The sequence below is a fragment of the Anomaloglossus baeobatrachus genome, chromosome 6 (genome assembly GCF_048569485.1).
Source record: "Anomaloglossus baeobatrachus isolate aAnoBae1 chromosome 6, aAnoBae1.hap1, whole genome shotgun sequence".
NCBI classification, from domain to species: domain Eukaryota; kingdom Metazoa; phylum Chordata; class Amphibia; order Anura; family Aromobatidae; genus Anomaloglossus; species Anomaloglossus baeobatrachus.
The window spans coordinates 471369694-471382417 of NC_134358.1; the positions used below are offsets into that span (position 1 = coordinate 471369694).

Genomic DNA, 12724 nt, shown 5'->3' on the forward strand with positions numbered 1-12724 from the left:
GGCAAGTATTAGTGGAGCTGATGATGTGGTTAACTGTTTTCAGCCCTTCGGCTGTCCTGGTCTATGGGCCGGATTGGAACAGCCAGAGGGCTGGATGTGGCCCGTGGGCTGCACTTTGCCCAGCCCTGCTCTAGCGGATACTATTACCATGGGGGGTTTACTTGGTCATCAGCAATGTTTAGGTAGGTGTTAGCCACACCAATGCCCGGGCCGAAGGTTTCCCAGTAAAACTTGACCTGGGCATTATACTGCCTCCATTGGCTTAAAAAAAATCCTTAGTGCCATCTCTTAGGGCAATACATGTGAGCTTATTCACATATCAGCATGATTATTATAATAATAATAATAATAATAAAAAAAAAACAACAACCCATAAATGATCACACCAGGACCCACCTTCCAATGCTCCATGGTCTATTCCTGGTGGGTTTTTATGCTCACTTTCGGTATGTTTGGCAGTGGGCATGATTCAGTATATACACTAACCAGTCTGTAGCTAAGCAAAAAGGTGTGATGCACGGTGTTATGACACCTTTCTCTACCCGCCAGTGATATATATATTTTTTTTGATTTTCAGCACTTTGTGCCAATGTAAAGGGTGGACGGACCCCTTACAAGGAGGCGCAGTTTCCCCCCCCTGAAGATACCCCACGCTGGGGTAGATAAAGCTGTTAATATTAATGTTTATGATTAATTGTGTTTTACTGTACTTGCACTGTGTAGATGGGTTTCCCCTAGTGGCCGGGTGGGATGGCTGTCCCCATAGAAACAGTGCAGGAGAGGGGAGGAGCCGGCAGCTTAAGGGGAAGGGTGAAAAAGTGCTGTAAGGAAGAAAGTGTGAGTTTGAGGCAGTCGAGTCCGGGACGGGGGAGAAAGAGCAACGGGGGCAGAGTGTGGGAGCCAAGCCGACAGCAAGCGGAGGAAAAGGAAAGAGAAAGTGTCCTCTATGGTGAAACAGAGTTGGGTGGGTCAAGTCTGTGTTAGCCGGAGTGCGCACTTACCGGATTTTGCCGCAGATTTTTTGCGGTTTTGCTGCATGTTTCGCTGCAGAAAATGTTCATAACATCTCTGCAGTGAATCACCAGCAAAACCTATGGGCAAAAAAAATCCTGTGTGCACTGGGCGGAATTTGACAGCTGCATGTTTTGCTGCGGGATTCCCGCAGCAAAAACAATTGCATGTCACTTCTTTTCCGCACGTCGCTGCGGGATTTCACTCCATTGACTCCAATGTCAATCGGGAAATCCCGCAGGGAATAACGCAGGCAGCAAATTCTGTGCGGTTCACTGCGTTTTCCTGCGTTATTCCCTGTGGTATTTCGCGGTTTACCTGCGGTAATGTACATCGCTTGTCTGCGGTTTGCAGCGAAGTGATGTCAGGAAGAGGAAGCGGAGCAGAGAGTAAACACACACAGATCACACACATCACAAACACACACAGACATCACAGACATAGAACACAGACACATAGAACACACATAGAAAGCAAACGGAAATATAGAAAACAAAGAACGTGGGCTCCGCTGCATATTTACTGTCCAGCCGAGGTAAGCACACAGCGGCAGCCCGGTATTCTCAGGCTGGGGAGGGAGAGGGGCAGGGTTAATGTCCCCCGCCTCACTCCCCCTCCCGCAGCCGAGAATATCAGCTGCAGCTGCCCCGGCACTGTCGCATGCATTATGCGGCAGCACCGGCGTGTCCCCGGCTCTTCTTGCTGCCCTGTAGCAGTGGCAGCAAGGTAATACAAGGGGTTAATGGTGGTGGATCACCGCCATTAACTCCAGGCTTGATCATGGCAGCGTCTATGAGACAGCTGACATGATCAACCCGTAAGTAAAGTGAATAAAACACACACACCAAAAAATCCTTTATTTTAAATAAAACAAACAAGCCTCGTTCACCCTTTTATTAGCCCCTCCCGCACCAAAGCTCCGGCGTAATCCACAGCTCCAGCATAATCCACAGGTCCTGCGCTGCTTACATCCAGCCGCGACTGTCACAGACACAGCGCTGAATGAATGCAGCAGACAGCAGAGGTAATTACCGGTCATTTCCCACGGCTGGTAATGTGAACTCACTGCCGACCGTGGGAAATGCAGCGATCTGTCCTCTATCTCCCTATCTATCCCTCTATCTATTCTTCTGTCTATTTATCTACTATCTCAGAATTAAATGACTTTTTTTTTTTTTTTTTTTTCAATGTGCTTTATTGCATTGAATGCAATAAAGCACATCCCAACCCGCACGCGGCAAAACCGCGGCAATACCGCAAACAATACCGCGGTGAAACCGCAGCAAACCGCGGCAAACCGCATGCGGTTTTCGGGTGCGGTTTGCCGCGGTTTTTTACCGCGGGTGCGGTAATCTTTGAGAGCATGCGGAATTTTCTCAAGAAAATTCCATTTCCCAGTGCGCACATGGCCTTAATCAAAGTTGCAGAAATGTACTGCACCTTTGACTGGCGTGTGCAGCGGTGTGGGCCTTTGTGGGTCGGATCCTCGGTGTATATTCCTCTTCCTGTGTCCTCTGTCATGCCCCCTTTTCTTTATTTAAATATTGCGCCTTGTTGCTGTTGACGGCGCATGCGCATTGCCATAGTAATGATGTCTTCATTAACAAGGCACCGAGTCCATACATGCGCATACTGTGATCTCCATTTACTTGACGACACTGCGGAAAAGACTAAGCAGCAGGGGTGCGAGCGAAGATGTGAAAAAAAACCAAAACACAAACTGCTCATGCACTAATGCCACTCGGTCTTCTCCACTGTCCTCAACAAAATTTATTTAACCCCTTCAACACCCAGCCTTTTTTCACCTCTCTGACCAGGACAAATTTTACCATTCTGACCGGTGTCACTTTATAAGCTAATAACTCCGGATTGTGTCAACAGATACCAGTGACCCTGATTATATATTTTTTATATATTTTTTTATATATATATATATATATATATATATATATATATATATATATATATATATATATATATATATATATAATATATCTTAGTGACCTACTATGCTTCATGTTAGTGGTAAATTTTGGTTGGTTATCACTTAGGTGTGTTTTTTTTTTTTTCCCTTTTTTTCTTTCTCTTTTTTTATAAATAAACACACACAAAATTTGTCTAATAAAAATTCGAACTTTTGTGCCCTAAACTGTATACTTATATCTGTTAAAATCATCAATAAATAACATTTGCTACACGTCTACTTTTTACACCATTTTTAAAACATTTTTTTGTAGGAAGTTAGCAGGGTTAAGGTCAACAGTAATTACTCTTCTTCTTTTTTTTTTTTTTTTTTTTTTTTTATAGGGACCACATTACTTTTGAAGTGACTTTGAGGGGCCTATATGACAGAAAATACTCAAGTGACACCATTCTAAAAACCGCACCCCTCAAAGGGCTCAAAACCACATTCAAGAACTTTATTAACCCTTTAGGTGCTTCACAGAAATTTAAGCACTGTGGAAGGGAAAATGTTAAATTTTAACTTTTTCCCAGAAAAAAATTATTTTGACCTAATTTTTTCATTTTCACAAGGGTAACAGAAGAAGCTGCACAAATTGTATGGTCCATTTTTTTTTTTTTTCTCCGGAGTACAGGGGTACTCCATATGAGGTGGAAAACTACTGTTTGGGTGCACAGCAGGGCTCTATAGGAAAGAAGCGCTGTTTGAATTTTGGAGTGCAAAATTAGCTGGAATAGATAGCAGATGTCATGCCACATTTGGAGAGCCCTTGATGTGCATAAACAGAGGAAACCTCCACAAGTGACCAAAATATGGAAATTAAACCCTTCAAGGAATTTATCTAGAGCTGTGGTGAGCACCTTGAACCCACATGTGCTTCACGTTATTTTATAAGGTTGATCCGTGAAAATAAAGAAAATACATTTTTAGCACAAAAACTTTTTTCATTTTCACAAGGGTAACCGGAGAAAGTGGGCCATACAATTTGTTGTGAAATTTCTCTTAAGTACAAGGATACCCCATATGTGTTGGAAAACTGTTTGGACATACGGCATGGCTTGGAATAGAAACAGCGCTGTTTGCATTATGGGTCGCCATTTTGGCTGGAATACATTGCGGATGCAATGTCACATTTGAAGATCCTCTGACATGCCAACACAGCAGAAACTCCCAACAAGTGAACCCATTGTGAAAACTAAACCTCTCAAGAAATTCATCTAGGGGTATAGTGAGCAATTTTCACCCTCAGGTGATTCATGGAAGTGTATAACACTGGGCTGTAAAAAGAAAAAAATTACCATTTTTCAACTAAAATGTTCCTTTTGGTCCTAAAGTTTTAATTTTCAAAAAAGGTAAAAGGGGAAAATGAACCATACAATTTCTTACACAAGTTCTCCTGGGTTCCCCAATACCCCCATATGCTAACAAAAATGACTTTTGAGCCATAGTGCGAAGCTCAGAGGGGAAAGTGCACCATTTTGGAGTTCAGATTTAGTTGGAATAGTTTTGGGGTGCCAGGTCACACTGGCAGAGTCTCTGACATTCCAGAAAAGCAGACTCACCCAATTTCCCCCCCATAGCTGACCCCATTTTACATAATACACATCTCAATAACTTCATCAAGGGGTGGAATGAGCATATTGACACCACAAGTGTGCCACAGAATTTTATACCATATGGCGGAGAAGAAAAAAATACGGTAATTACTTTTTTTTCCAGTAAGGTTTTTTTTTTTTTTCTTCATTTTTATAAGGGCGGATAAGAAAAAAATTTTGGTGTGTAATTTTTCCTGGGTGCACCAATACTCTCTATATAATCGGGAACTACTTTTGAGGTACAATGCAAAGCTAAGGAGAGAAGGAGCGCCATATTGTACTGTAGAATTTGCTGGAATGGTTTGCAGGTGCCATGTCACATTGGCAGAACCCCTGAGGTGACAGACCAACAGAAATCCCCCATAGGTGACTCTATTTTACAAACTGCACCCCTCAATGAGTTTATCTATGGGTTGATTAGCATATTGACACCACCAGTGTCACAAAATTTATACTATTGGGCGGTAAAAAAATAATAATTAAAATTCTACCAAATTTTTTTTCTGCTTTTACATAAATATACATACAGTCATATGAAAAAGTTTGGGCACCCCTAGTAATGTTAACCTTTTTTCTTTATAACAATTTGGCTTTTTGCAACAGCCATTTCAGTTTCATATATCTAATAACTGATGGACTGAGTAATATTTCTGGATTGAAATGAGGTTTATTGTACTAACAGAAAATGTGCAATCTGCATTTAAACAAAATTTGACAGGTGCAAAGGTATGGGCACCCTTATCAATTTTTTTATTTGAATACTCCTAGTTTTTACTGACTTACTGAAGCATTAAATTGGTTTTCTAACCTCATTGAGCTTTGAACTTCATAGGCAGGTGTATCCAATCATGAGAAAAGGTATTTAAGGTGGCCACTTGGAAGTTGTTCTCCTATTTGAATCTCCTATGAAGAGTGGCATCATGGGCTTCTCAAAACAACTCTCAAATGATCTGAAAACAAAGATTATTCAACATAGTTGTTCAGGGGAAGGATACAAAAAGTTGTCTCAGAGATTTAGAGATTTGTCAGTTTCCACTGTGAGGAACATAGTAAGGAAATGGAAGAACACAGGTACAGTTCTTGTTAAGCCCAGAAGTGGCAGGCCAATAAAAATATCAGAAAGGCAGAGAAGAAGAATGGTGAGAACAGTCAAGGACAATCCACAGACCACCTCCAAAGACATGCAGCATCATCTTGCTGCAGATGGTGTCAATGTGCATCGGTCAACAATACAGCGCACTTTGCACAAGGAGAAGCTGTATGGGAGAGTGATGCGAAAGAAGCCGTTTCTGCAAGCACGCCACAAACAGTCGCCTGAGGTATGCAAAAGCACATTTGGACAAGCCAGTGACATTTTGGAAGAAGGTCCTGTCGACTGATGAAACAAAGATTGAGTTGTTTGATCGTACAAAAAGGCGTTATGCATGGAGGCAAAGAAACATGGCATTCCAAGAAAAGCACTTGCTACCCACAGTAAAATTTGGAGGAGGTTCCATCATGCTTTGGGGCTGTGTGGCCAATGCCAGCACCGGGAATCTTGTTAAAGTTGAGGGTCGCATGGATTCAACACAGTATCAGCAGTTTCTTGACAATGTGCAAGAATCAGTGACGAAGTTGAAGTTACGCAGGGGATGGATATGTCAGCAAGACAAATCCAAAACAGCGCTCCAAATCTACTCAGGCATTCATGCAGAGGAATAATTACAATGTTCTATAATGGCCATACCAGTCCCCAGACCTGAATATCATTGAAAATCTGTGGGATGATTTGAAGCGTGCTGTCCATGCTCGGCGACCATCAAACTTAACTGAACTGGAATTGTTTTGTAAACAGGAATGGTCAAATATACCTTCATCCAGGATCCAGGAACTCATTAAAAGCTACAGGAAGCGACTAGAGGCTGTTATTTTTGCAAAAGGAGGATCTACAAAATATTAATGTCACTTTTATGTTGAGGTGCCCATACTTTTGCACCGGTCAAATTTTGATTAAATACAGATTGCACATTTTCTGTTAGTACAATAAACCACATTTCAATCCAGAAATATTACGGAGTCCATCAGTTATTAGATATATGAAACTGAAATAGCTGTTGCAAAAACCCAAATTGTTATAAAGAAAAAAGGTTAACATTAATAGGGGTGCCCAAACGTTTTCATATGACTGTATGTATTGGTTTTTATATAATAGATATACAGTATATCTTTTTCAATTAATTTTCTTTTGGTTCCCAAATGGAACTTTTAACTTTTATTACTCTAATATCCATTATCTATTGCAATGCGCCAGCATACCTGTCAGTGCTGCTCTATAGGAACGCTTGTTGAACCATGCTGCTGACATAGTATAACAGGCTTGCTGTAGCCAGATAACCCAGAGGTCGCCATTTGACCTTCGTTACCAGGGTAACGATTTGGACCCCATGATCACATCTGGTGGGAGAAGAAGCGCACTCCCTCTCCTAGTCCCCTAAATTCTACAATTACTGATTGCGACGTTTAGGGGTTTAAACAGCCAGGAGACGGCACAGGCACCTTTACTGATTGTGACAGCCGGGGCATTGCTATCACTTAGGCCTCCTTCACACATCCATGTAAAAAGCGTACATGTTGCACTGTCTGTTTTGTACGTCCATGTGCTGTCCGAGTCTGTGTGACAGATATCGGTAAAAAACGCATGATACTGAAATCTATGCTTTTATGTGTAAAAGATGTGCAAAGCCAGAAAAATGATAGATAAATGCTAGATGGATAGATGCAGCGCTAGATGGCTTGTACAGCAATTTTCATAACCACCACAGGTACACCAGCAGCTGTGGGCTGCAACCCTCGTTGCCCTGGTTCGGTGGCAAACTGGGTAATATATGGGATAAATGCCAGCTGCAGCTGTTAATTCACAGCTGGCAATCAAGCCCTGGTATTAGTAATGTGTGGGAGTCTAGTAGACACCCCCATTACTAATCCAGTAGTTGAAAATACAAAAATAAATTTTATTTCAATAAACAGCTAGACACTATACAAATTTATTTTAAAAAAATAAAAATGGTCAGCAGTAATCTATATCGAGATCCCATGATGTTACCCAAAAGTGAACCTGAAAAACATTAAAAATAGAAAATTATTAAAGAAATAAAGACAAGAGATGCCCTCATTCACCAATTTATTTCACTTCAAAATCCCTAATCCAGGTCCGCCGTAATCCATAAGGAAGTTCCACGACATTCCAAGACTCGCTGTCCCAGCCTATGAAGAACAGAACGACCCTTATAGGCTGGGACAGCAGCCACTGCAACCTCACACACTGTGCTGTGTGAGAACCACTGCAGTGAACTGCGATGAGCTCATGAAGTCACCGCAGGTCAGAGCAGCGCTGGCACACAGTATTGTGTGAGCCACTGTGGGCAATGACGAGCGGTGATATTGACTTGGTTCACTGCCCGAGGTTCTCACAAAAAGTAGAACGAGGGGCGGTGGCAAGACGCCCACCTAGTATAAATGCTAGGGCTTGTTTCCAGCTCTTTCTCTGTGTGAGTCTCTGACTCCCTGACAGTGCACGGTTTTATCAGTGCACTAAACATGCGCAGGAAGGCAGTGATGATGTAGGAGGACACTGTTAGCCATTACTGTCGGCTCTGTAAATATCACGGCTGGCTGTGTGTGGGAAAATAACGCCCCCCCCCCCCCCCCCCTTCCCATTAGAAGTCACTGATTTTTGCCACCGGAGTTATAAAATTTTGTTTTTGGCACATTCAATAATCAACGAGGCAATAAAGTCTTGTTAGGGTACAAAGATAGCAAAAAAAACCAAGAATATATATATAAAAAATATGGAGGCAGTTTTGGGGTGGCCTGGGGAAGCCATCAGATTCTGTTCCCTTTTAACATTACACTACTCATTTTCTGAGGATAGAGGTCAGTGGGGGAATATGTTAGCTAGAAAATAGATCTGGGCTAAAAGCTGAAGATTCTTCATTGTAGTGCTTGGAGAGTATCTCAGACTATGGATTGTATAAATGAGTATTACTTGGATAATGAGAACCAGAGGTCCATTTTATGTGCCCAAAAAAATCCAGGGGCCCAAATCTATAGTTATTGGGTGGTGGTAAAAAATCTTTAAGGCTAGGTTCACATTTCCGTCAATTTCTATCAGGCACAATCCGCTGCTCTGGTAAATAACGGAATCCATTTGGCGGATTCCGTTGTTCCCATAGACTTGTATGAGCGGCGGATTGTGACTGATGATGCTGCGTTGCATCCTCTGCCCGACTGATCTGTCGTGGAACGACTGACCGCCGGGCGGGAGGAACGCAGCTTGTAATGTTTTTTGAGCAGCACAATCCGTAGGATTTAGCTGCGCATGCTCTCTGGCTCCCTGCACAGGTAACCAAGGTAAATATCGGGTAACCAAGCAAAGTGCTTTGCTTAGTTACCCGATATTTACCCTGGCTACGTGTGCAGGGAGCCCGACACTTCCACCCTCGGCCTCGCCCCCTCCCGCACTCCGCATGTAAACACGTATACATATATATATAATCTCACACTCACCTGTCCCCAGCCATGCAGTCACCGGAACTGTCGTCCTCAGCACACAATGTATATAAAGTGAAAGCTGCACACCAAAGTCAGCGAAATATGAATAAGTATAACTGGTCTATAATACATAAAGAAATGAAAAACACAATTAGCATTATAAAAAATTTAAAAAATGTGACATTGCATGACTGCTGAGGATTATTTGAAAAAAAGAAATATTTAGCTAATGTATTGATCAATTCATTACTGCCCGATACCACTTCACTGTAATCTCTTATTTATCGGGTCCCTAACCAAATGTTACCTCTATAGGCGGTTAAAACCTGCTTGTGTGTATGGGTACCTAACCATAGTCACGCAATGTCACATTTTTGTTAGCTGAACAATTACATGATGCAAATCTCTTTATAATTTTCTTCTGTTCTGTCAGTATCCAGGTCCATGGCATCTAAAACCTCTGTCGGATTCATCGGTCTAGGGAACATGGGCAATCCAATGGCAAAAAATCTCTTGAAACATGGTTACCCAATTATTGCATATGATGTTTTTCCAGAAGCCTGTAAAGAATTTCAAGATTCTGGTGCTCAGGTAAAGTGATGTATTATGTTATGTAGTTATTCTGAATGTATTTGGTCAATATCTAACAAATTTCTTAGAATTTAAAAGTGGTCCATGGATTTGCTTTTTTTTAATTGTTTTTCATATATGTGGTTTGGACTTGGACAGAAAACTTCTTCAGATTTCATATACGTTGTGTCGGTCTGAAACCTTCCATTTTAAAACGCAAATCGGAAGTGTTTTATTGGAGAGATCTGAGGGTATGTGCGCACGTTGCTTTTTACCTGCTTTTTACCTGCTTTTTACCTGCTTTTTACCTGCTTTTTTGCTGCTTTTTGTTCTGCGCTGTTTAATGCCAAAATGGATGTGTTCTTCTATTCAAGCAAAGTCTATGGGAATTTGGGTTTCTTGTTCACACTATGTTGTTCAAAATGCTGCCTTTTTGAGGCAGAACTTTGGTCAAAAACTCAGCTTTTCAAAGAAGCAACATGTCAATTGTTTTTGCCATTTGGGTTTTGCACTGCAAAGCTGAGTTTTTGACCAAAGTTCTGCCACAAAAAGGCAGCATTTTGAACAACATAGTGTGAACAAGAAACCCAAATTCCCATAGACTTTGCCTGAATAGAAGAACACATCCATTTTGGCATTAAACAGCGCAGAAGAAAAAGCAGCAAAAAAGCAGGTAAAAAGCAGGTAAAAAGCAACGTGCGCACATACCCTAAGGATATTCTCCTGGAACACATTGTCTTGAATGGTCCATTTTTTCCTTCCATGTTAAATTAATTTACTGGAACAGTTAAAGCTCATCTGTACTTCAGTAACTCAGGCTTTTTACCCCCCCAAATGTCGCGCTCCCTCTCCCCTCCGATTTTTGCCCCTGCAATTTAATCATGAAGACCCGATCGTTGCCATGACGACCTGTGGGGGGGGGGTCACACAGCTACAGGAAGCCTCAGGGATCATGCCAGGAGCATGATCCCTGATTTCTTCTCTGTGTGAAACAAAGTATAATTAATTGCAATACATATTACCAGTGATCAGGATAATAAAAAGTAATGTCCCATATAAGGATTAAGTAAAAAAAAAATAAAAAAATAAAAAAATCAAATCTAAAGTAAAATTACAAAAAATAAAAAAATACACAATTAGTATGGTCGAGTTCATAACAATTTGATCTATAAAACTGTTCTACTATTTAACCCCTGCAGTGAGCACCCTTGAAATAAAAGTAGCAAACTGTCGTCTCATCATACAGCTGAAAAGAAGTGGAATAAAAAGTGATCAAAAAGTCATATAAATAAAATGGTACCCCTGAAAACATCTTGTCCCACAAAAAAACAAGCCACCATATAGCTCCATCAGCGTAAAAATAAAAAAAAAGCTAAAGCTATCAGAATTCAGCAAAAACTATAATAAAATTTAGTTTTTATGGTGTAAAAACAGCAAAACATAAAGTATATACCTGTATCGCTGTAATCGTACTGACCTGAAAAATAAGCTGTTTTATCCCTTTTATGGCACGGTTAACAGAGTAAAAAAACAAATAAACAATTCCTGAATTGCTGTTCCTTCTTGTTTCTGCCTCCACAAAAAGCAGAATAGAAAGCGATCAAAAAATATTGTGTGGCCTAAAATGGTTCCAATAAAAACTCCCAACTCATATTGCAAAAAACAAGCCCTCACGTGGCTCTGTTGGCAGAAAAAAACAAACTATAGCATTCAAAATTTCTTGATGAGGGAGGGGGGAACCTTTTTTGTAAAAAAGCGTTTGGTTTTTTTTTTAGTGTGACAGTAGCCAAACCTAAAAAAAACTATATAAATCTGGTGTTCCTGTAATCGTACTGACTGGAAGAATAAAGCCACCTAGTCACTTATACTGCAAGGTGAAAGGTGTAAAAAAGAAAATAAATAAAGCCAATTACTGTTGAAGTGATTGCAGTATGGCATGGCTCCTATTTATCCTGCGTTCTACTTGTAAATCTCTGAAAAAAACATGATTCTGACAAAATTCCCAGCTGAAAATTCACTGTAACGAGGCACAGGATGTCACTTTAGGCTATGTGCGCATGTTGCCTTTTTTGTGACCACAAAGGTGCAGTGTTTTTGGTCACAAGAAACTCAGAAAAACAAACCTGCAATAAAAACTCATGCATTGTGTAACAGATTATGGGGTCTTTTTTACCTATTCCCCTGGTGAAAATTGGAATTCTAGGGGTTTTTTTTAGTGGTAAAAATGTAATTATTTTTTTTCTTCACTGCCAAATAGTATAACATTTTGCCATACACCTGTAGTGCCAATATGTCTACTGAACCCCTGGATGAATTCACTAGTGGGTGTAGTTTGTAAAATTGGGTCACTTTTAGGCTATGTGCGCACGTTGCGTATTTGCATGCAGTTAAACTGCGATTTGCACCGCAGCGTAACTGCATGCGTCCTGCGTCCCCAGCATAATCTATTAAAATTATGCAGGAGCCGTGCGCACGTGGCGTATTAGAGCGCAGCTCTTCGGCTGCTGCCCGAAGCACGCGTTCTAAGAAGTGACATGTCACTTCTTTCCTGCGCTCTGCATGCAGCGCCCGCTCTGTCTATGGGAGGGGCTGCCCTCAGAGCGCATGAAATCTGCTTTTTTTTTTTTTTCATTACGGACTCTTTCTGCAGCGATTTGAAGCACACGTGTGATGTTCAAATCGCTGCAGAAATTTCTGCATGAACAAACGCTACGTGCGCACATGGCCTTAGGGGATTTCTGCTGTTTCTGCCACCTCAGGGGCTCTGTCAATGTGACAATGCTCCTGGAAACCATTCAAACTAAATCTGAACTAAAGTACGGCGCTCTTTCTCTTTTTCACTTTGCACTGTGCCTCAAAAGTAGTTTTCAACCATATATAGAGTATTGGTAAACTCAGGGGAAAATGCACAACAAATTGTATGGTCCATTATGTCCTGTCATACTACTGAATTTGGAAAAAAAGCGCAACATTTTTTTGTGGTTAAAAATGTATTTTTTCATTTTCACGGCTCAACAATATGAAATTCTGTGAAGCACACGGGGGTTCAAGGTGC

At 41.1% G+C, this 12724-nt stretch overlaps 1 protein-coding gene across 2 annotated transcripts in view; it reads left to right on the forward strand.

The window, feature by feature from the left end:
• Window positions 1–12724, forward strand: part of HIBADH (3-hydroxyisobutyrate dehydrogenase) — a 268039-nt gene that overhangs the window by 50023 nt on the left and 205292 nt on the right. For both annotated transcript variants that reach the window (XM_075316684.1, XM_075316683.1), the window contains exon 2: window positions 9533–9690. In XM_075316684.1, coding sequence (XP_075172799.1) covers window positions 9544–9690 — 147 coding nt within the window. In that variant the 5' untranslated portion in view covers window positions 9533–9543. The remainder of the gene's footprint in view (window positions 1–9532; window positions 9691–12724) is intronic.